The 25,361-nt window shown below is 36.1% G+C and overlaps 1 protein-coding gene across 1 annotated transcript; it reads left to right on the top strand.

Annotated features, from left to right (window-relative positions):
* Nucleotides 1-23,431, top strand: LOC117665018 (uncharacterized). The gene is made up of 12 exons (XM_060691702.2): nt 1-2,089; nt 2,564-2,671; nt 3,197-3,249; nt 3,927-3,969; nt 8,733-8,878; nt 10,262-10,300; nt 17,638-17,826; nt 18,607-18,648; nt 19,006-19,050; nt 19,408-19,452; nt 20,727-20,768; nt 23,345-23,431. Exons 1-12 carry the CDS (start codon nt 161-163, stop codon nt 23,379-23,381), a joined length of 2,718 nt encoding a protein of 905 aa, XP_060547685.1. The 5' UTR covers nt 1-160; the 3' UTR covers nt 23,382-23,431.
* Nucleotides 23,432-25,361: the final 1,930 nt, after the last annotated feature.

Here is a 25,361-nt window from a genome sequence, read left to right as displayed (position 1 = left end):
ATGAATCATGGTAAACTAAACAGCAGTGGCATTATCCTGCAGCCTCCGTATGGAACAATATATGGTTGCTTGGTAACCGCATAGAATCACCTCAATTGTTGGTTGCCACATTCCAAGGCATCCTTCACATGGGTAAAATGAACCAGAGGGGTTAGGCATCATGAGAGGTGTTGCCCCCTTTGTGACCCAAATTTTCCTTGCTGGAATTCTATTGTTTTATTGTGAAAGTTTGGATGGATTCATACTTCCATGCCCAGCTTCAAACAATTGCAAAAGGAATGACAGATCTCCTAGTTATGATAATGTGCATATTCAGGAGATAATTGGTAATTTCGTTGAATTTATTAGGTCATCAATTTTAAAATTATGGAATAGATTAACTAAATCAAATCCTCATGAATATTTGGATGAAACGGGATCTCATGAAAATCTGCTGAAAAAACTGTACAAATCATCCAATCTCCTTCAAGTCACCCCCAAAGCAGAAATAACAGGGGGGGAAAGGAAATCTCATCAGTTGGAGATCCAAAAGGAAGTGACTACAGAAATTTCAGACGCTCTGGAGGTTAATACAGGGCTGAAGGTGACTCTCAAAGGAAAAATAAGAGAAAACAAAGAGAAAACTAATGAGCTAGAGATGCAGGAGGAAGTGACTAGAGAAATTTCAGAAGCTCTACAGGTTAATAAGGGGCCAAACGTGACTCTTAGAAAAAAAATAAGAGAAAACAAAGAGAAAAGTCATGAATTGGAGATACAGAAGGAAGTGAATAAAGAAATTTCAGAAAGTCTGAAGGTTAATATGGAGCCGAAAGTGACTCTCAGAGAAATAATAACAGAAAACAAAGAGAAAATTCATGAGTTGGATACTCCAAAGGAAGTGCCTACAGAAACTTCAGAAGCTCTGAAGGTTAATACAGGGCTGAAGGTGACTCTCAGAGAAAAAATAAGAGAAAACACAGAGAAAATTCATGAGTTGGAGATGCAGAAGGAACTGACTGGAGGAATTTCAGAAGCTCTGGAGATTATTAAGGGACTGAAGGTGACTCTCAGAGAAAAAACAAGAAGAAACAAAGAGAAAACTCATGAGTTGGAGATGGAGAAAAAAGTGACTAGAGAAATTTCAGAAGCTCTGAAGGTTAAGAGCTGGCTGAAGGGGACTCTCAAGGAAAAAATAAGAAGAAATAAAGAGAAAACTCATGAGTTGGAGATGCAGAAGGAAGTGGCTACAGAAATTTCAGAAGCTCTTGCTTCACATTCTGTGGCTGAAAAAACAGGGAAGCTTGTAGCTGTACTATATCCTCAGCAGGTTTCTTCCATTAAGAGGCTTCCTCAAGCATCGGCTCACTCCTTACAGAAGCGCTCCATTTTACACTTTCCAACTCAGCTACCTCCTTTGACTTCTTCTTTTGTAGTGGATGGTGGAGGTGAGGAACATCCTGATAAAGTGGTCTTTATTCTGAAATCTGGCAACAGATCAGCAAGACCGAGCCATGTAAAACACCTTGTAACCAGTGAGCATGCAAAAGAGAAAAATGCTCAGAACGAACAAATTGCAGAGAAACTTTTGGAGAAGGAACTTGAGTCTCAGGAGTCGAGAAAGGAAAATCTTCTCAGACATTTAATAATTGGAGGAAGCAACTCTAGACTTAATACGGAGGAGTCTGAAACTTTGAACGAACTGTTGCCTGATAAAACATTGTCCAATGAAGCGTATTGGGATTATCAGGAACAAAGCACTTCTGCTCCCCTTTTATCTGACTTTTTATCAAGCACTGATAACTATTTTCTTCAGGGCGATGTCTTTGAAGCTGAGGTGCAAAAACAGTTGGCACACCTGATCCTTAACGAGCCTAGGAGGAATCTAACTGCCCACTTGATCCGTATGATAAATGTGAACTGCAGAGAACCGACTACCCAGACGTCTTGTGATTTTCTCATCTCTAGAATAGGGCTTGTAATGAAACTCTTCAATAACAGAAAAACCATCCAGGAAGCATCTGCTCTGTTGAAATCCGACTTGTTGCTAACTAAAAATGAAACCAATATGAATATACCAAGCTCCAGAAAAATGAAAAAACCTTCTAATGAGGTAAAAGCAACCTACATAAATAATCCTAACAGGTGCACTAATAGGAGTATTACAAGATTTGATTACCTAGATGTCTCTTCCCCCCCCCTCCCCCAGAAGACCAATTGATGTAAATTGCTCATTCATTTCTTGAAAGAAAGTTACTGTTTTTGAGTAAAAGCCTTGTTAGATTGTTTATAGTAATGTGTGTGTGCCAAGACCACTTCTCTGCCTAATTCCCATCTCTATATACAAGGATAAGCAACATATAAGCTAAAGTAACTGAAACGTGAAAACAAGGGAAAACAAAATGAGGTTCATTAGAATTAAATCAGAAATTTCAGATATGATTATTTTAATAAAACTGAATTGGTAAAACTGTTATTGCCTTTAAACTGTTGCCTAGGTGGGCCTGGATATACTTTTTTTCTGGGGAAAAGAGCTTTTATGTTAAAATACACAAAGGCCCATCTTTCACTTTACTTCTCTTTGCAGATACCAAAGCAGGGAATTCTACAATATGGGAATGGCCTCAAATGGTGGTTGGCTGTTTCTGTGACAACTGTGATGGTGGTTATTATTGTAATAATTTGTTTGATTGAGGTAAGCTAAAATATTTTCTAAAGATCCTTATATTAATTTATTTACCCACTATATTTCAAAGTCCAATAAATTTCTCCAAACTCAATATGCTGCTTTAGTGAAGAGCCAGCATTTCTTTGAACACCGTAACTCGGAGACCACATTACTGCCGCCAGGATTTAATATAATATGTTCTCTCCTCAAAAAAAGGGTGGGATTGATTTTTGTAAAATTATTGGTGAGGGGGACAAATTATGACAAAATGGGTGTATTAAGCTTGGATTCATTCCATCTTCAATTCTGAGAGGGAACGTCTGGCTGGTTGGCTTGATTTGCTCCATAAGACCTTCTTATGAGGTTTACCAAGGCCATGTTGGAGACCTCTCACCTTTTTATAAGCAGAAGATGGAGAAAAATAAAAGTTTCTTATTGAGAAGCAGAGAAAAAACCATCGTTCTCTGTGATAGTCATTGATTATTTTTCCTCACTTTGAAAAATCTTTACATTTATCCCTCACAACCACACCTCTCTTTTTCGATTCAACAGATCTGTTGTCATCAAACTACCAAAGGAACAGAAGGAACCTCTCCTGTAAAATGGTAACTCTTCCCTGGAGATATTTATTTGCAACTCTCTACTGTGAAAATCCTGTTTATGAGGAACAGTCTCAATATTAGGTGGCAATGCACTTATAAGTTTCAATCTTAAAAAGCAAATTTTAGTTCACAAGATGCTGCATCTAAAAGTTGAAAACACTGAAAACATCGCCGAATAATTTGATTTTTTTGCTGGCTGAATCTGTATGTTTAGCACTGGCTTCTTGCTACATTCCTCAATTGGTCTCATATCCTTTTTCCCCCTTTCCTCTTGGCAACTTTAAATTATTTTCAGTGCTGAACAAAGATGAAAGTTCAGATTTCCAGGATAACATGCATGCTAACAAAGCCAAAAATATGTAAAACCCAAAACAGCTAGGTGGTTATCTGCAAAATGTATTCTTAAAACTTTGGAGACAATTGCAGGTGTGTGTTTCAGCATAAGAGGCAATTAAGGCTTCTGCTGCTTGGTTATAGTTTGTACATGCACAGAAGAGTCTTGTGACTGAAAAGGCCTTTTAAGTATATTTTGAAAAACAGAAATATATACATGTTTAATTAAATGATAAGAGTTTGTATACTCCTCCAGTACAGAAATGGATGCTATATTTAGTTTGAACATTGTCAAAAGGGCTTTATCCATTCCAAGATCTCACTATTTTTCTTTTTAATTGTTTAAGGACATTTCTGGGTAGAAAGAAGGAAGATAAACCTGAAAAACAGGTATGTAAATGTGGAAGCAACTACTGGTGATCTTCAATTTTGTTATTGGATCTGAACAACATGTCTCTACATTCCCATGAGTATTGCAGATGTGGTTTAGGCAAGCTTAATAAGTCAAGTTGTCAAGTATAATAATAATAATAATAATAACAACAACAACAACAACAACAACAACAACAACAACAACAACAACAATATGAAGGGAGGAGATGAAGGGAGGAGAACTTGTGGCTCAAAAGGTTAATTCAACTGCCTAACATGCAGGAAGCCCAAGTTCGAATCCAAGTAAGGTTAGGGCTCGCTGATGAAAGCTAAAAAGCTAAAAAGCTTGAAATCTATATTAGTCTCCCTTTATTTCTTTAACAGCAATATATATATATTCAAAATATTAAAATTAAAACTGAATACTGGAAACATAATTAAAGCCATTAATACATGGGCAGTTCCAGTGATACGCTACCCAGCTGGAATACTCAATTGGGCACTCGAGTGTAGAGTTAAGTGATCTAGCAAAAATGCTGAAAGAAAAGATTGAAAACCACATCAAAGAAAACATAGAAAGAAAAAGACTACCTACCATTCGTGAAGTGCATAGCAAACGAGTGAAAGATCTACTAACCCCCATGAACAGCATTTTAATGTCCATCCCATCCAGCACACCATATGAAACCAACCAACTAATGTATAGCACAGCTGCCATTATAACTGCAGAACTGGGTTATAGAATGCCAAAATAAAACCCACTGGAAAACCAAAGTGGAAAATTCAACTTGAAAATTAAAAAACTACAAGGGGATGTCAACAATCTGAAGTACTTGAAAGAAGGAAAACTAAAGAACAAAAAGCTAAAAAATAGTTTACACAATAAATACAACCTGGAGGAAAAAACAATAATGGAAATCATGGAAGAACTAAAACAACATGTAATAGCAGCAGCAAAGAAAATTGAAAGATACGAAGGACAAATTAAACAATATCGTGAAAATGTCCAGTTCAGAAGAAACCAACACCTCTTCTACCAGTCCCTTGATGAAAATTGAGTCCAAACTAATGTTCACCCATGTAAAGAAAAAACTTTGAACTTTTGGAAAGAACTGTGGGAAAACCCAGTGGAACACAACAAAACTGCCTCCTGAATCAAAGATATTCAACAACAAACAACACAAAACAAAATGGAAAATACTGTAATAACAACTGACATGATTGCAAAACAAGCAAAGTAAGTCAAGAACTGGAGTGCACCTGGCCTGGACAAACTGCATGGATACTAGCTAAAACACCTGACCAACCTTCATCATTGCATGGCCACTCAATATGATCAAATGCTTCAAAATGCAACAAGTGAAGAATGGTTAATAGCTGGTTGAACATACTTGATAGTGAAAGATCCAGAAAAGGGCACAGAGTCAAGCAACTATCGCCCAATTACTTGTCTGCAAACAACATACTTTTTACAAGAATACTGGCAAATTCAGTATTCAATCATCTAATGGAAAACAGTTTGTATCCAGTAGAACAAAAAGGGAAAATTATATTAAATTATTATAAAAAATCAACAGCAAATGGGGAGAACATTGGTGAAGTCAACATCAGATAAGGAATCTTCCAAGGGGACTCATTTTCACCACTACTGTTCAACATTGCATTAATTCCATTGACAATAATCCTACAAAACACAAAACTGGGATACCAATCTCAAGCCAACATGGCAAGATAAACCATCTACTATTCATGGATGACTTAAAAATGTATGCAAAAAGCTCCACTGAATTTAAATCAATACTCAACTAGCTTCAACTATTCAGCAGTGACATCAAAATGAACTTTGGACTTGAAAAATATTCTATATTATCCACGCAGCAAGGAAAAATGGAAAAAATAGAAGGAATAGAACTGGAAAATGGAAACATAGTAAAAGCATTAGCAAAGGATGATGGTTACAAACACCTCGGCATATTGGAAGCAGATAACATCTTGAATGGAAAAGTCAAGAGTCAACACAAAAGGAATACATCAGGAGGGTCGGCAAAATATTAAAATCAAAGCTGAATGCTGGAAACATAATTAAAGGCATTAATACATGGGCAGTTCCAGTGATATGCTACTCAGCTGGAATAATCAACTGGACTTTGGCTGAACTGGAAAAACTTGGACCGGAAAACACACAAATTTTTGAATATGTACCACGCTTTACATCCACAAAGTGACATCGATAAGTTGTACCTGCCATGAAAAATAGGGGACAGAGGGCTATTGCAAATCCATCAAAATGTAGAAGAAGAAAAACGAAGTTTGAATGATTATGTGAACCAAGGTACAGAAAAATTGCTGCAGGCTGTGAAAACAGAGAACATTATAAAAACAACAGAAACAAAGGCAGAATATAAGGAAAAACAGCTGGATGACAGATTAAATAGATGGAAAACTAAAGCTTTGCATGGACAGCACTTGAAAAACATTGAAGGAAAATGTGATGACAACTTTACATGGGCATGGCTTAAGATGGGAACCATCAAGAAAGAAATGGAAGGTTTAATACTCGCTGCTCAAGAACAAGCACTACAAACTAATGCCATGAAAGCAAAGATATAAAAATCCACCGACAATCCAAACTGCCGACTTTGCAACAACAAAGTTGAAACTGTTTCACATTTAATATGTGAGTGCAGCAAAATCGCACAAACTGATTACAAGCTAGACACCACCGAGTTGCTAAATTAATCCACTGGTCATTATGTAAAAAATACAATTTACGTGTATCCAAAAAGTCATAGGAACATAAAGTGGAAAAAGTTATAGAAAATGACAAGGTGAAGATCTTGTGGGAATTTTGAATACAGATGGATCATCACTTGGAACAGAACATGCCACATATCACAGTTATCGAAAACCGAAACGTATAATTTATTGAAATCGCGGCACCAGGAGATGCCAGAGTCGAAGAAAAAGAACTGGAAAAAATCATGAAATATCGCAACCTGACCATCGAAACTACACGACTATGGATGAAACATGTAACAGTGATACCCATTGTCATCGGAGCACTAGGTACCATGTCCAAGAATTTTATGATACATCGACGAATTGCAGCTTCCTGCAATAACACCAGCGGAACTGCAAAAAACTGTGCTAGTTGGAACATTGTACATCTTAAGAAGATACTTGGTTGATACTTAGGATGCTGACAGCAACCCATATCAACCATTAGCACCAGTCAATGGTATTTGTGATGCATTTTTAAATGTTCAGTTGACTGTTTCATGTTTAATGAATAAAGTAAATAACAACAACAACAACAAAAATAATAGCAACAACAACAACAGCTGTTGGTTGGTTACTTAAATTTGTTTAAATAAATAAATATAATCCTGTCATTTTGGGAGTATATTAAACTCAATGAGACTTACTTCTGAGTAAATATGCTTCAGGCTTGGGTGCAGTGTTTAACATAGGTTGGCTTTTACTTGGTAAGTGAAGTCTCTAGCTATCCATCTAAACGTAGCTTTTCTGTTTTAAAGTCACTCATTGAGTTTTAAAGTCATTTAAGCCAGGCAGGATAATCACTCCATATTGACAGTACTATGGATAAAGATGGCAGCTTCCCAGCCATTCCTCCTGAAGTTGCCAGTTTCCCTGGCTTCTCACCATTTCTTCTGGATCCTGTAAGCCAATCAGTTGCCTTGAGGAACAGGAAGCATCCTTATTTTCTGCTCAAGTAGAAGTAATTCAGAACCACTCTAGTTTCTCTCTGTAGAATGAGAAGAGGCTGTTGTAACAGCCAATGGTCTGGAGCCCAGCCTCTCCTACACCTGTGATTTCTAGATAAGTCACAATTTGAAATGTCCAAATAGATGCTATAGTATTTAGGAAAAAAACAATATTTTGAACTATTTTGATAGGCATTTTTATGACATAGTTCCCACGTTGCACTAAACTGTGGATAATCAGAAAATTATTTATGGAATAAATCCATAATAAATCCAATGGCTGGATTCACAAAACCTGAAGGGAAAATCTGACTGAATGTGTGAAGTGTATTGAGTCAGATGTATAAACCATATCTTACAGTTTTATGTATTTTGTGTATCACTATTACTATGGCATTTTTTCAGGAGAAAATTTTGCTACAACCATTTGTGACTTATTAAATATACCAAGATGAACAAACATGACTTTGGAAGATTTTGCAACTACTGTATCTTATCCAATTCTGTCAAACCCATTAATGTGGGAGATAGCATGCATGAAGCAAGATAGATCTTTTGAAACAATCCTAAAAGAATAATAGTAACAATTCACTAAAATCAGAGTTGTAATGAACAGATGAAGTGATAAAAATCTTTATTTCCATACAACATTAAGGCACACATTTATTTCATACATCATAATTAAGCTCAAATTAAATAACATATATTAAAGATAACAACACTTGCAAAGTTTAGGAATGCTAATACTGAAAGAAATCTTTAAACTGCAGCTAACTACTAATGTTACTGGCTACTAACACTAATTAGCAGAAGTACAAAATACATTCCAGAATTGTCTATCATAAATAAAGAGGGAGCTAAAACCTGTGTCCTAATTAGGAGTTCACAGTTAAGTTTGCTCTAATTTGCTAGCCACATATTTCTTCAGGAAGAACCTCCATTCCAGAATCTGGAATTTTAATCTGAGATATAAATAAAATGATAATGCAACACGAACATTAAAATCTCAGACTGAAGTTTTGTTATCATTTTTTCACATCCTTTCCTCATGCTTAGATTTCAGCATCTTCTTTCGACAAGCCTCCTTGGCTTAAGGATATGTATCAATCTCTTGATAAAGTAGGCAAAAAATACAGCAGTGATAAATCTGATGATGAAGAATCCTCCGAAGAGGAAGAGATATTCAATCGTGAAAGCGCAAGGTATTTTACTTTTCTTTTTTCCCCTTTAGCACATATTACAAGAAAAAAATTCACAAAGCAACATGAGGAAGAGGAGGAGGAGGAGGAGGAGGAGGAGGAGGAGGAGGAGGTGGAGGCATTTAATCATGTCCAACTCTTGGCAATTCTATGGACAGGATCTCACCACATCTTCCTATCTTGCACTACTTCGTTGAGTTTTTGTCTGCTCTGGTTGATGTCAGACTTTGATAGTGTCCAGCCACCATGTTCTTTGACAGCCTGGCTTCCTTTTACCACTGACTCTTCTAAATGTAATTACATTCTCCAGTGAACTCCCCTGCAGGACATGACCAAAGTAAAACTAGAGAGGGAATCATCCCATTCTGCAGTTTAGGGAATATCTTTATATTTTTCATTACAAAATTCATGGAACAAATTTGGATTTGTCCAAAATGAGATCACTGCGATGGCTTTACATGGGGCTGCCCTTGAGGATCACTTCAACTGCCCTTGAAGGCAACTCAGAAGCTGCAACTGGCCTCAAAACCAGTGGCACATGCAGCCCTAGGTTTGCCAAACCTACACCTCTGTGGTACGAGCTGTGTTGGCTCCCAGTTTTCTTCTGAGTGTAATTCAAGCGTCTGGCTGTCACCTTTAAATCCCTACATGGCAAAGATCAAGATATTTGCAGGATTGCTTCTCCCTGACAGAATCTGCCCTTCCTACTAGATCAGATAGGGTAGGTACACTCCAGGTCCTTTCCTGAAGTCTTCCCATCTAGTGGGAGATCGGAGGTGTGCCTTTTTCTGTGGCTGTTGCTACCTTATGGAACATTCTCCCCCCAACCCCCCAAAAAAACATTCAGCAAACCCAAGTACAGGGATGGAAAAAGAATATCTGAAGCTGGTGGTGAAACATCCCAAAGGATTGACTGTGAAGCCTGGTTTTTGTTTTCATTTTATGGTTTAATAGTTTTATTTTATGGTTTATTAATTTTATTGTTATTATTACCCAGAATTTTGTTTAAGATGGGCAGCCATAGAATTATTTCTTATAAAGGTAAAAAGTCTGGCATTCCATAGAAATGCCACAACATATCTGCAAGAATGAAAAATGTACGCAATTGCAGATGTTGCCCTTGTTGACTGCAAAATTTGAATGTTCTCTTCATTTACTGCTTCTGTAGTTTGCTGGGTTAGGTTTTCTGGCAATGGCTATTTTCTCTAAACATGGGCATACACCACTGCAGAACCCATGTGTGTAATATTGTTATGAAAATAGGTTTGTTTACAACCGTCATGTACAAAAGCTGTACATGAAGAACAAACCATACAAGTTGCAAAAAAAAAAAAACTTAGATCTTATTGTTGAAGAACAAACTGTGTAATTTCTGCTCTTTATCAGATCTCCAGAAATACCTGGGCCTTTTCCTGCGAAAGTAACGTGAGTTACTACATATACTACAAAACTATTACTAATGTTGTTTTCCTGTTTAAAATTTAGAGCTCCATAGCAAGGATCTATGTATGTGTGTGTATATATTACTCTCTGGAAACAAATATGGGGGGGTGGGGGTTAAGACACCCCTGTTGTGTGTGTCTGTGTGTGTTCCAACATAACTCTGGAATAGCTGAAGCAATTTCAACCAAACTTGGTACACAGATGACTTACTCTCTGGAAACAAATTCTGTGGGGGTTACACAGCCCTAACACCCCTCAGGGTGTGTGTGTGTGTGTGTGTGTGTGTGTGTGTGTGTGTGTGTGTTCAATCATAACTCTGGAATGAATGGGCTGCTGAAATGAAAAGAAAGGAATTATATCTATAGTGTCAAATCACAATACTTTTGACAGCGATAATGTGCATTTTGTATTAACAGGCTGTTAAGATACAGCCTGTTGTGCCTTAAAATGGCTTCTAATGTACATCACAATGGAGTTGCTATGGTAACGGCTTCACAAGGGGCTCCCTCTGGTAAGGGGGATTGGTTCTTAAACAAACAAACAAACAAAAAATAAACCCCCTGGGCCCTCAGCTTCAAGCAAAGAGGGCAAGTTGTTGGGGGAGGTGCCTGCTAATGCAGATAATCACCTCAAAGGCTGTTCCCTGTAGAATTTTTCCCAGGCTGTTGGCCAGGGCAATTAGGTCTTTTTCTGTCTAATACAGGATTGGGATAACTAAATATCCGGGCAATACCGGGTTATCAGCTAGTATCACCTTGGGCATTAAGCCAGGAGGGTGACCTTGAGTCAGTCACTCTCTCAGTCCTAGGAAGCAGGCAATAGCAAACCACTTCCAAAATCTTTCCAAGAAAACTGCAGAGACAGGCCAGACATTTGCCAGAAGTCAACATTGATATAAAGGCATGCACACAAACAATGATAGTTAAATAAATAAATCCACCAAAAATCTTTATGTAAACCCCTCAAAACTGGTTAATTTAGAGCAAGAATGCCATCTGGGTGCAGAACCAATTAAACAAACAACTGTGCCTTTAAGATGTGCCTTAGAGCTTTAAGGCTTTAAAAGAACTGCAATAGAAATCCTTTATGTTGGGATCAGATTCTATTTTGTTCAAGGACATATATAATTTTTACATTGGCTAAAATGAATTTGTTATTCTATTGCATCCTATCCTGTAGGATTGTTTCTCGAGGCATAGAGGAGACATGAACCATTGGTGTTTCCAGAAAGCTAATCCATTTCTAGTACCAAAGTTAGAGACATATTTGTTTATGTTCTTATTTGTTGGATATATGTTTTACCATTTCTTTTCCTGTGGACTCAAGATAGCATATAGGGGAGTCCCCACTTATTTTATCCCAACAGCAATAAACCTGTGAGGTAGATTTATCTCAGGAAGTAGCTGAGATAAATCTACCAAAATCTGGCTCCAAATTATTCAGAGGGCTCCGTGACATTTGTGGAGATTTGAACTTGGGTCTCCCCACACCTGGTCCAACAGTTTAACCCAGTTATCCTTTAAGTCACACTCTGAACTATGGATCAACAAGCTGAAGCAGAATCAGAATACGTAAAATAAATGAATGTATATAAGAATCAAAGGCTTGAAAAAAGCTAGAAAAGTCTGCTTAGACATTTTGGAAAAGCTAGACTTCAAATTCAACAAAGCTGAGGCCCTGGGTTTTGCAGCAAAACCATTTAAGGATTCTTATGAGCAAATACACAATTGTTGCTACCTTTAGAGAAATTGTGAAATGGAATAAGTGTTTACTTAATTGGATTAAGGCACATAAGAGCCTGAAGATTTTTTTTTTTTTATCTTTTTAATTTACTGATTGGAGACTGTTATTTGAATTTGTTTTTGGCTATTTTACACAATTGGATTAAGACATACAAGAGTCTGAAGAAACTTTTCCTTTTTCTCTTTTGGCCCTTTTTTTTCTTTTTTTCTTTTTTTACTTGCTCATTGGAGATTCTTACTTGAATTTGTTTTTGGCTATCCTAGATGATTGGATTAGGGCACACAAGAGCCTGAAGAGTGTTGGGTTTTTGGGGTATTTTTTTTTTCTTTTCTTCTTTTTCCTTTTTTCCTTTTTTTGGTCTCTTTTCTGTTTTTTTCTTTTTTCTTTTTATCCTTTTTTAATCTCCTGCCATGTACAAAACGGATTAGGGTTGAGAAGAACCTGAAGATATATTATCTCACTGTGTCGAGTTGGATTACTTATAGAAATGAGCAAAAAAGCAGCAGTTATTAGCTCCGCTGGATCGACCCCCTCTTCATCACCAGCGGGAGGACAACGATCAATACAGACAATGATTCAGCAGGAAAAAGAGAAAGAACGTGAGAAAGAAAAGGATGCGACAATGCAGATGATTTTGCAAGGAATACAAGATATAAAATCAAAAATAGAGAAAACATGAAAAAGTGGAGAATGTACAACAGATGATGAAGAAATATGAAGACAGACTTGAAAAAATTGAAGAAAAAGAGGAATAAAGAAATAAAAAAATCAGAGATATGGATAATAGATTAGAAGGAGTTGAACATGATAGAAGTGGCTTAGCATGGGAGATGGATAAATCAGAATTTTACTTAAGATTCCAAAATGTGGAGGAAGAAAAAGGAGAAAATTTGGCGGAAAAAATGATAGAAATTCTTGCAGGAACTCTAGAAATTTCTAAAGAAAAAATGTCTGATGGCGTTGACGAAATATACCGAGTATATACTAGATATGCAATGAGAAATAAACTACCAAGAGAAGTCCACATAAGATTTACTAAAAAATCAATTAAAACACAAATATTGCAGACAGCAAAAGAGAAGGCGTTGCAATACAAGGGCAAGGAAATTATGGTGCTGAAGCAAATACCGAGAAGAGTAAGAGAGCTGAGAAGAGAGTATCAATTTTTGACAAAAATACTGCTCCAGAAAGGACTGAACTACAGATGGCTGATACCAGAAGGATTGGTGTTTACATGGCAAACGCAAAGATTTAAAATAGATTCAATTGACAAAGCTAAAGCATTCCTTGTGGAATATATAAGAGAAAAGATGCTGAATCAAGAAGGGAAGAGACACTGCTCCAACTACAAGAAGAGGATCTCCTGATGATGGGAAAGGAGGAGAGCGCATTAGAAGGCACAGTAGGAGGTGCTATAGAATACAAAGAACAATGTGAACTGAGACCGAATAGATCAACAAAACCAACACATAAAGTATAAACATGGAGGAGAAAAAGTTAATTACAATAAATATAAATGACTTAATATAGCAACTAAAAGAAGAAAAATATTTCACAAATTGGAGAAATTGAAAATGGATATAATCTGCTTACAAGAAGTGCATATTAAAACTCAGCATGAATTACTTTTGGTACAGCCTAAATTAGGGAAATTATTTGCTTCACTGCCACAGTGTAAGAAAAGAGGAATGGTTTTGTATATTAAAGATATAATATTAGCAGAAAAAATTTATGAAGATGGAGAAGGACGAATTTTGATGGTGGAAATGACAGACAACAATAGGAAAATATTGCTAACAGCGATATATGCTCCTAGCGACAGTCAAGAAAATTTCTACAGAAAATTACATTTGAAATTAATAGAGTTGGACTATGACAACATCTGTATGATGGGAGACTTCAATGGAATAGTAGATGAGAAAATGGACTATAATACACAAAAGACAACAAAACAAAGTAGGAAAACTTCGCTGAAATCTTTTTTTAAGGTGATAGAGGAAATAAATTTAAAAGATATATGGAGAGAAAGAAATGTAAAAAATAGACAATATACTTTTTATTCCAATAGACATTTATCATGGTCCAGAATAGATATGATATGGTTGACAATGGACTTGACCTCGAACATAGAAGAAATAGCCATAGAGGCTAATACTTGGGCAGATCATAATCCAATGATGATGAGATGGAAAGGACAAAGGATAAGGTCTAGATGGACTTTAAACACTACAATATTAAAAGAAAAGGATTTCCTACAGAACATGAAGAAAGAATTAGCTTTTTTTTCCAAAGAAAATAGAAAAGAGGATACATCACTGCAGAACCGATGGGATACCATGAAAGCTTATGCCAGAGGCCTGATTATTGACTATACAAGGAAAAGAAATATTAAGAAAAGGCAAGCATATAAAATTCTAGAGGATGATTATAAGACATTAGAAAAAGAACTGCAGAAGTTCCCACAAAAAAAGACATTAAAATGAAAATGGACACGATTAAACATAAAATGGGATTATTAGAGAAAGAAGAGCTAGCACAAAAAATCAGGAACGCTAAACAGAAATATTTTGAAGATGCTAATAAACCAGGCAGATGGCTAGCATATAAATTGAAAAAAGAAAGGAACTCAAGGAAAATAACACAGTTAATAGATGATCAAGGACAAATTAGATTTGGAAATGAGGAGAAGAAGAACATTGTACAAGACTATTATAAAAAACTATATGAAAAAGAAAAGATAGAAGAGGAAAATATTAAACAATATTTTAAACAATAAGGCGAATTTACCTCAGATTCCAAAAGATGTTGAGATGATGTTAGAAGGGAATATAACAATGATGGAGTTGACAGAAGCAATTAAAAAACAAAAAAGTGGGAAAGCACCAGGTCCAGATGGATTACCAGCGGAATATTATAAGACTTTGCAGGAATCACTGGGTCTCCCATTACTAGAAATTATGAATGAAGTAATGCTACAGAAGGAAATACCCAACTCATGGTTAGAAGCCTATATTACACTTATTCCAAAAGAAGATACCGACCTACAACAAGTCAAAAACTATATCCTAGCTAAACTCAGACTATAAAATCTTCGCTACAATACTAGCAGAAAGACTTAAAAGATATTTAAATAATTTTATACACCCGGATCAAAATGGATTTCTGCCAAAAAGGCAGATTAGAGACAATTTGAGGATAATTTTGGATACATTGGAATATTATGATGCGCACCCAGAAAAGCAAATGGCTTTGATGTTTTTAGATGCACAGAAAGCCTTTGACAATGTGAACTGGCAATTTATGATACTACAATTGAAACAGATGGGCTTTGGAGAGAAATTTGTCCAAGCTCTAGAAGCTATATATTATAAACAAACAGCAAAAATAATGATGAATGGAGAGCTGACAGAATTTATTGAAATACAAAAAGGAACGAGACAATGTCATCCATTGTCACCACTGTTGTTTGTGTTAACATTAGAAGTACTAAACAGAAATATTAGAGAAGAAAAAGGAATAAAAGGAATGAAAATTCAAAATCAAGAATATAAATTGCAAGCATTTGCTGATGACCTGGTGTTTATCTTGGAAGAACCACTTCAATCTGTAAACAAATTGATAGACAAAATAGGAGATTTTGGGAAAGTGGCTGGTTTGAAAATAAATAAAGACAAAACGAAGATGTTGACAAAAAATATGTTAAAAAAACAGAAAGAAGAATTGGCGGAAGTATCAAGGATGCAGGTCACGAATAAGGTTAAATATTTGGGAATACATTTGATAGCAAAATGTGGTACTCTTAAGGAGAATAATTATGATAAGCTTAAACAACAGATAGCAACAGATCTAACAAAATGGGAGAATTTGCAGCTATCATTGATAGGGAGAATATCAACTATTAAAATGAATATACTGCCCAGACTTTTATATTTATTTCAGACAATTCCAATTAAGTTGGGAAAAAAAATATTTTGAAGATTTAAATAAAATGGTGTTAAAATATATATGGCAGGGCAAAAAGGCAAGGATAAAACTAAAATTGATGCAAGATGTTAGATCAAGATGAGGTTTTGGTTTGCCGGATTGGGAATTATATTATCAAGCTTGTAACTTGATGTGGATTAAAGAATGGATAACGCTAAGGAATATTAGATTGTTGACTTTAAAAGGACATGATTTATTGTTGGGTTGGCACACTTTTATGTGGTATAAAAGTACAAAAGTACAGGATTATTTCAGAAGGCATATGATACGAGAATCTTTGTTATTAAACTGGGAGAAGATCAAACAATGTTACTATTTAAAAATTCCAGTCTGGTTATCACCTATTGAAGCAGTCTCACATGCAATAACATTTAGAAAGGAACAAATTGTTAGATATGGTGAATTATTAAATGAAAGGGGTGAACTTAAGTCGAAGCAAGAACTAGAAGAACAAGAGTTTGAAATGGATTGGTTTTCATATATGCAAATACAATCTAGATATGATGAAGATTCTAAAATGGAGGTTTTTATAGTAACTTGACAAATTTAGATAAAATCTTAACAGGTTCTGATGACCATGTAATTTAAAAATTGTACAGTCATTTATTAGAAGTAAAATTGGCAGAAGAACAAGTTAAAGAAACAATGATTGCATGGGGGAAAAATGTGGGTCATGGGATTGACTTAGAGAAATGGGAAAAATTATGGTTGCAGAATTATAAAATGACAATGTCAACAGCATATAAGGAAAATTTGTATAAGATGTTTTACAGGTGGCATTTACCTCCAGCAAGAATAGCCAGAATGTACAAGAATAAATCGGAGAAATGTTGGAAGTGTCATCAGACTCTGGGCTTATATTACCATATGTGGTGGACATGCGCAGAAGCTAAAAGATATTGGACTAAAATCCACAAATGGTTGGAAAAAATGACAAAGAAACATATTGACTTTAAACTAGAGATATTTTTATTAGGGATTTTACCAGAAATATACAATAGAGAAATGAGATATTTAATTGTGAATGTTTTAATGGCAGCTAGAATTGTATTTGCTAAAAACTGGAAAGGAGAGAAGATACTCACGGATGACGATATTATCAAGAAAATTTTGGAGTGTGCTGAAATGAGTAAATTGACATTTGAAATTAGGGAACAAGAAGATAAACAATATTATTTGATATGGGATTTATTTTATCAATGGTTAGACAAGAAAGAATGGAAATGAAATATGAAATATGAAATGGATAAGATAATAAAACATATAAAGGGGTTTTTTTCCCCTTATGGAGGATAATTTACTGTTAAATAATTGGTAAATGAGAATAATAATGTAATAAATTGTTAAATAAGAAAATGTTGGATAGAGGATTAAGCACAAAAGATTTATAACCGATCAATACACTTTCTGTAATTGTAATGGATGATAATTGTTTTATGTTTTAAGTTTTGTTTAAAAATAAAAAAGTTTTTCACAAAAAAAAAAGAAATCGTGAAATGCTGGATTCACATAAGGAAATAAAAGATCACAATTTTGTTCTTTATTAACCATTTAAACTTGGATTAATCTCTGTTTCTATTTTATCTACCTAGGGAGATAATGCCACCACCCCCACCAGCAGCAACTGAACCTCCAGCTCCGGCTAAGGCTCCGGCTCCGGCTCCGGCTCCCGCTCCGGCTCCCGCTCCGGCTCCCGCTCCCGCTCCTGCTCCCGCTCCCGCTCCCGCTCCTGCTCCTGCTCCTGCTCCCGCTCCTGTTAAAAAGGCCAGTTCAAAGAAACTGTGAGTATCTGTATACTTATATCTGTCGGATAGTATTCCTTTACTTAAAGGTAGATTCACCCAGAGATTCTAATTCATTCAGTTTATGAAAGAGCCATAATGGCACAGTGGTTAGAATGCAGTATTGCAGGCTAACTCAACTGGTCACTGCCAGGAGTTCAATCCTGTCTGGCTCAAGATTGACTCAGCCTTCCACCCTTCCAGTGTCATTAAAATGAGGACTCAGATTGTTGGGTGCAATATGCTGACTCCGTAAACTTGACTCTGTAAAGCACTGTGAAGCAGTATATAAGTCTTAGTGCTATTGCTATTGAATTTCTTAATCATATTTATATAAACTGATTGTGTTTCATAGTTGCTATACTAAGAGGAGAGGCCACTCAAAATTCCTAGCCCTATCTATAGGCAAGCAAATTGGGATGGAGCAATATTTGGTTTAATTTGCTCAGGAGAACAAAATTCTCCAATAGATTGGAGCTCATGGTAGCCACGTTCCAGAGGACAATTTATCTACAGCATGTTTCTCAATCACAGAACCTTTAAGATGAGTGGATGTCAATTCCCAAAATTCCCTAGCCAGCCATGCTTAATATTAACATCTTAAAGTTTCTGAGGTTGAGAAAATCCAATCTAAAACTTCCTTGCATTTTAAGAAGTTTGAAAAGAAAAGAGCTATTATCCCTCCCAGGGTAATGTGTCCGTAGGAAGGACGCAATCTCAGTTGTAGCAGAGTTCTTTTTAACTTCTGTTCTGTTAAAACACCTTTCTCTTCTTTGTCAGGTCTGAAAAAGAGACAGCCACTAGTGAAACCTCACCAACTGAGTGAGTAGTAGAGACTCTCAAGGATTGTTATTTAACTTATAACCTTTTTCCTCCAAGATATTTCCTGGAAATAGAATAGAATAGAATTCTTTATTGGCCAAGTGTGATTGGATAGACAAGGAATTTGTCTTGGGTGCATATGCTCTCAGTGTTCACAAAGAAAAATAAAATAGAATACATTTATCAAGAATCATAAGATACAACACTGATAGTCATAGGTTACTAATAAGCAATCAAATCATACCAGGAAACAAATAAAACAATATAAATTGTTTTATTGGGAAGGAGACAATCTTAGCTAGAGCTGAATTCTTTTTAACTTCTGTTCTGTTAAAATATTTTTCTGTTCTTTGTCAGGTCTGAAAAAGAGACGCCCACTAGTGAACCCTCACCAACGACTGAGTGAGTAGTAGAGTCTCTCAAGGGCTGTTATTTAACTTATAACCTTTTTCCTCCAAGATATTTCCTGGAAATAGAATAGAATAGAATTCTTTATTGGCCAAGTGTGATTGGATAGACAAGGAATTTGTCTTGGGTGCATATGCTCTCAGTGTTCACAAAGAAAAATAAAATAAAATACATTTATCAAGAATCGTAAGATACAACACTGATAGTCATAGGTTACTAATAAGCAATCAAATCATACCAGGAAACAAATAAAACAATATAAATTGTTTTATTGAGAAGGAGACAATCTTAGCTGCAGCAGAATTCTTTTTAACTTCTATTCTGTTAAAATGTTTTTTTGTTCTTTGTCAGGTCTGAAAAAGAGACGCCCACCAGTGAAAGCTCTCCAAAGACTGAGTGAGTAGTATAGTCTGTCAAGAGCTGTTCTTTAACTTAGAACTTTTTTCCCCCAATTTATTTCTAATGCATTTGTTTAAAACAACATCTAATTTGTACTGTTACTATTGCAGTTTCATTGTTATTAAAATCAACAATTTTACACACCTAAAAACCTTTGCACATATAAACTAAATATAAAATATACTGCACACAGATTTGTAACACCTAATTCCTCCTGTACTCTAATAGTATAAAATAATCTGGAACAATAAAGGGTCCATTTTTTAGTAGCTGAACACATTTCAGATTCTAAGAGCATTCTGGGTGCTATTCAGAGAGTTGGTTATTATCTTTAAAGCCCTGCATGGTATAGATCCAGGTTACTTGAGGAACAGTCTTGCCCCGTTGAGGCTGGCCCACCCCACTCACATCAGCAGAGAGGCAAGCTTCAGGCCTCATCAGTCAAGGAATTGTGGCTGCTAGGGTTTAGGAGAAGGACCTTCTTTGCTGTGGCTCCTGCCCTTTGGGGCAACTTACCCTTGAGGTGAGATTGTCTCCCACCCTTCAGACCTTCCATACAGTTAGACCTGAAGACCTGACTCTGCCAGATGGCTTTGGGGCCCCAACAAGAGACACTGGAGGTGGCTGGTGAATTAAGAGGCAATCCCACCTCCTCCCCTCCTACTGAGCATCCTGCTTCCTCCTTCCCCATCTTTTATCTTTTAGTTATTTTTTATTTATTAACTTTGTCTTTGATTATAGCCGTTTTTATGTTTGTTTGTTTGTTTGTTTGTTTGTTTGTTTGTTTATTCAATTTATATGCCGCCCTTCTCCAGAGACTCAGGGCGGCTTACAATGCATTAAACAATAGCCTTCATACTTTTGTATATACCTGCTTAGTAGGGCTTTCAGCCCCCCCCCCAAGTGGTGTTCTTTTTTATACAAAGTCAGCTTATTGCCCCCACAATCCGGGTCCTCATTTTACCTACCTCAGAAGGATGGAAGGCTGAGTCAACCTTGAGCCTGGTGAGAATTGAACTTGCAGTAATTGCAGGCAGCTGGTGCTACTTAACAGCACTTTAGTCTGCTGCACCACAAAGGTTTATAATCTTAGAAATGTTTATCTTTTATGGTGTAAGCCTCCCAGGCTTGCTTAGGAAGAAGATGAGTGGCAATTAAGTTGAATAAATAAACAGATAAATGACTAGGGCAAGCTGACCAGGTGAAGATAAAATATTCAACTGCTGCCAGAACAATACTTAAATTCTGCTTTTAATTTTTCTTTTAACCAGGGCTTCAGAAGAAGAAGGAACTGAAGCTACGTCAAAGAAAACGTAAGTAGCTTCAGTATGCAAGTCAGGAGTATTTCTCTTTAGGAATTTTTGAAGTCCAGAATGCATTATAAGATACTTAATGTCTCAAACATCTCATAATCTCACCATCTTATTTTATTCTTCAACAATAGAAACAAATATTTCTAGTAGGAAATAGGAAAAGGAAGGAGAAAAAATACAAAAGAGCAACAACTTTTTACCTTTTCCTGTTCTGGAGTACCAAATCCCTATTACAAAAGGGAGCAGTCGCACCTTTCAGTGTATATTCATTGTATGTTTCTGTTGCATACATGTGGGTGTAATTTCCTATCATTTTTCTATCTATCTGATTCTAACAGATATTTCAGTTTTGCTTTTGCATTTGTATTTAAATTGGATCCTATATTTACTCTTTGAAGAATAATCAGAAAACTTGTGATAACGTTTGGACAAATGGCTCTTTTTAGAAATGGAAATGCTTGGTAAATTAATAAGCCCACTGCTAGAGCACTATATAATTAAAATAGCATGAAATCTAAAATAAAACAAACAATAAAACTATTATTCCTCTCTCAAAATATAAAGAAGGAATGGAGATTTTTTTCCTAGAAGATTTGTGTGTGTGTGTGTGACTGCTAGAATACAGGACATACAAAGCAAAGGTATGTTTAGTGGATATAAAAAAATAGGATATTTTTTTTTTATATCCACTAATTATTTTTAGTGTTTGTCTAGATTTCCTCAGAGAAAATGTATCTCCTTTCTGAAAAAATCTAGCCTAGCAACACTGCAATTCATGGAGAGAATATAACAATTTGCACATGAATACCTGACATTTCAGATTTTCTTAATATATTCGGTTTGGGGGATCATATTTTCCAATGTATGTTAAAATATATAATGACATTTTCATATTAGCTCGGTTTAATAGAAACTGGAAATGCAGATTTAGAAGTCAATCATTGCTTTCTGTCAAAGAAGCTAGTATCTTACAACAGAATTAGCAAAAGCAATAGCACTTAGACTTGTATACAACCCCACAGTACTTTACAGCACTCTCTGAGCTGTTTATAGTGTCAGAATAATGCCCTCAACAAAATGGCGGCAATACCAACCTCAGAAGAGCAGGGTATACCAACCTTGTGCCAGTCAGGGTATAACTTTTGACTGTGGGAAGAGTTAGCCTGCGATACTGCATACTAGTAATTAACTGTACTACTCAGAACAGAAAGTACTGCGATGTGCAGGATGAGGCTGAGTTGGCAAACTAGAGGAAAAGATTCCAGGATTGTTGAGAAGTGAAAAACAAACAGAAACTCAAAAGACTTGTTAAAATATCTCAGTAGGCAAGATAATATTGTGTTCTGCCTGTTACAATTCTCGTTTTGATACAAGAATATGCATCCTGATCTGTATAACCAATTCACAGATGGACCCCAGACGATATAGTGTGTTTTACTCCTAAATACATTTACAGTACATTCAGATGCCACAATAAGAAACCTCCCAAACACTGGTTTACTAGGAATAGTATTGTATTGTATTCCTCCTATTGAAATATTTTATTTAGTACCAATGCTTGTTTACAGGGAGATAGAAATAGTCATGCATTTCATTTATTTATTAAACAAATGTATATAATTGCCCAACTCACATATACATAATTCCAGGTGGCTTATAATATTTATTTAACATTTATTAATTTCATTCAAACACATCAAAAAAGAGAAGCCCGAACCCAGTATTTCTTTCCTCAATCTTGTTGGAAAGCCAATATGAGGCCTCTGGAAACTTACTGCTCAACTTAGAGTTGTGATGGCAACCATATGGCACGTGTGCCACAGGTGGCACGCAGAGCCCTCTCTGTGGGCACGTGCATCGTCGCTGCAGTTCAGTTCCGCTGAGCATGTGCGTGCACCTCCTGCTAGCCAGCTGGTTTTTGGGTCTCTGCTGCGCATGTGCGGGGTGCATACGGGAGATGTGCACGCATGCTTAAGGGGCAGGGTGCACACACGTGGGTGACATGCACATATGCGGGTGAGGGTGGGGTGCACGTGAGGGTTACACACACAGGTGTGTGGGGTGGGGCGAGTGCGGGGGCCCACGCGGGCACGTCTGGGGTGCAAGTAGGGGGTTGCGCACACATGTGAGGGGGATGCAAAGGGGAATCATGACGCATTGCATTATAGGTGGGCACGTGCACATGCGCACACTTTTGGCACTCAGTGCCAAAAAGGTTAGCTATCACGGCCTTAAGGCTTCACATCTCCCTTATCGTAGAAAGAAAGTGATGCTGCCAGACCCAAAGTAGCTATTGTGAGAAGATTCTATGGGTTGTTACCAGGGCCTTTTCTCTTAAAGCAACTGGCTGTGATAGTGTTGTTGAAATGCAGCTCTGAAATACTGAAATTCTTGCTCTTCTCAAAAAAATAATGGCACCTCAATATATGGATATTAGTTTAGAAGCATCTGAGAATAAAGGTACTGAATCAGTTATAATAATAATAGCTTGACAAAAGTTGAACAGACTGATTAGAAGAACATGCAGTTTTATAACCACATTGTAATATCATCTTTTATTCCTTTTATATCTACAGAAGTTCAGAAGAAGGAGATGAAGATGAAGAAGACTAATCCTACTTATGTATTGCTATATATTTTATTATTAAATACATTTCTCAGTACACCTTTTCATTGTTATCCTTATCCTGAGGCTTAAAAACATTTCAGAATAGCTATTCTCCCATCTGGAGCAACTGCAATTGGATTGAGCTAAGGTTCATATTACTCATGACCCTAATGGCTACCAATGATAAAATCTATATAGGTTTCCTGGTGCCAGAATGATGTTTTACAAATGTGTAGATCATTCACATGACATTTGTGTAGCGGCAGGATTACCCTCGTATGTATGTATTCATTTATTTATTGCATCTCTATAAAATCTTCAATAATATTTCCAGGTTCCCAAATGCAGAATACAGTATCAGGTCTTTTTATATCTGTAATTAAAATTATGACTATAAACTGTAACAACAACAACAGCAACAACAACAACAACAACAAAAATAGCATGGAGTGAAATAAGACTCACAATGTGACTAAGAATCCACAACATTTACAATACAAAATGAAAATGTAATGGATATTAAAAAGACTGAGGAATAAAATAATATTCACGATGGCCAAATAACAAAATTAGCTATATAATACTGTTCTCCTTTGCAGGGAAAATATTCTATTTTCTTCACTTCACTTGTCAGGAGCAAGGAAATAGAATAAAACAACCTTTGAAAAAGCTTTCATAGTTCAAACTGAGAGATGTAGGAATATAAATTCTTTCTAAAATCTTGGTCCCAAGTCAAAAAAGCACTAGATGAGCCCAGAAACATCCTGTGCAGCTGATAAATCATTGGAGTAGCATAGAAAATTTCTCAGTCTCCAAAAATCTTGCAGTATTATTTGGCTCACTGAAATTTCAAGGCTCTTGGAAAACAATGCACTATGGAAGATGACCACAGCAGGATGAAAGGTAGACAGGTTGTCACCTGCAGGAAAAATGACAACTAGTTTATCAGCCAAAACTGATGAAGAATGTTTATTTCTTGTCACAGAGTCTGCTCAAGTTTTTAGAGGCAACATTGGATCAGGAAGCTCTCTGATAAGCCCATTCAGAACTGGATGAATATTTTAAACACATATGCACACCAGTATTCAAGTTAATTATGGTTAGTTTCAATTTCCTAATCATTTTATTCTATCCATTACCAAATCATTTTTTATGTTTGTTGGGAGAAACAATTAAACTCAAAGTCATCTACCCTTTGTGGTATTTCTGGATCTCTCTCATCAAGAGATTGATTGAAATATCAAAGTTAATATGGAAAAAAGAAGGAAATCCTTAATGGGACTCTGCTACTACCACTATTTGAAACTACCCATCTAAGAAAAAATATACAATTTGTATAGCCTATCCAGAATAGTAGAAGGGTTGATGGTATCAAAAGCTCCAATGAAATCAAAGTAGAACCTTATTTGTTTCTGAGGTATTGCTGTTCTTCTCTTAAAAATAGAACTATTGATCGGAAGTCACATGATAAAGTACGGTGTCTGCCTTGGTATCTGGGTTTATAGTATGATAAACAACTATAGTTCAACAAGCATTCTTGCAGCTGTAGGAAAATTAGAAAGACCAGATGTATTCCCGTTTCCTTGTATTTATAGCAGAAGCCACAAAGTGAAGCCATTTGTTATTTTTACACTCTCAAGTGGTAGACAAAGAAAACATGATTGAAAGATTATCAACTACAATTATAATTAATAAATACATATTGAAAAGGAAGAGGAAAATATTTATATAGTAAAGGTTTTGGGAAAGTGGCAAGTGTTCAGTAGATGTCTAAGAACCACGTCTGTAGATGTCTGAGAGATATCAGGAGAGACACCATTCCAGTTGAGGTAGAAGTGGAAGGTTGCAGACAGAAAATCTTAGGAATCTGATTTGATGGAAATTGTTGGAGAAATTGGTAAGTCCTTGTCTGAGTACTTGGGGTTATTTCTGTTGTTGGACAAAGCAACCTTTTCAAGGGGACAGGAAACCCCAATTTTAAGAGA

This window comes from Pantherophis guttatus, chromosome 4 (genome assembly GCF_059756535.1).
Source record: "Pantherophis guttatus breed Tessera chromosome 4, ASM5975653v1, whole genome shotgun sequence".
NCBI classification, from domain to species: Eukaryota; Metazoa; Chordata; class Lepidosauria; order Squamata; family Colubridae; genus Pantherophis; species Pantherophis guttatus.
Note: the sequence above shows the minus strand (reverse complement) of the source record. Positions and strands in the feature narration are given on the sequence as shown.

What these genes read in the sequence shown, in the direction of transcription:
- LOC117665018 (XM_060691702.2), top strand. Translation starts at nt 161, where the DNA reads ATGAGAGGTGTTGCCCCCTTTGTGACCCAAATTTTCCTTGCTGGAATT. An exon ending in AAGATAAACCTGAAAAACAG is followed by an intron (nt 3,970 to 8,732) that starts GTATGTAAATGT and finishes CCTCATGCTTAG; the next exon opens with ATTTCAGCATCTTCTTTCGA. An exon ending in AAGGCCAGTTCAAAGAAACT is followed by an intron (nt 17,827 to 18,606) that starts GTGAGTATCTGT and finishes CTTCTTTGTCAG; the next exon opens with GTCTGAAAAAGAGACAGCCA.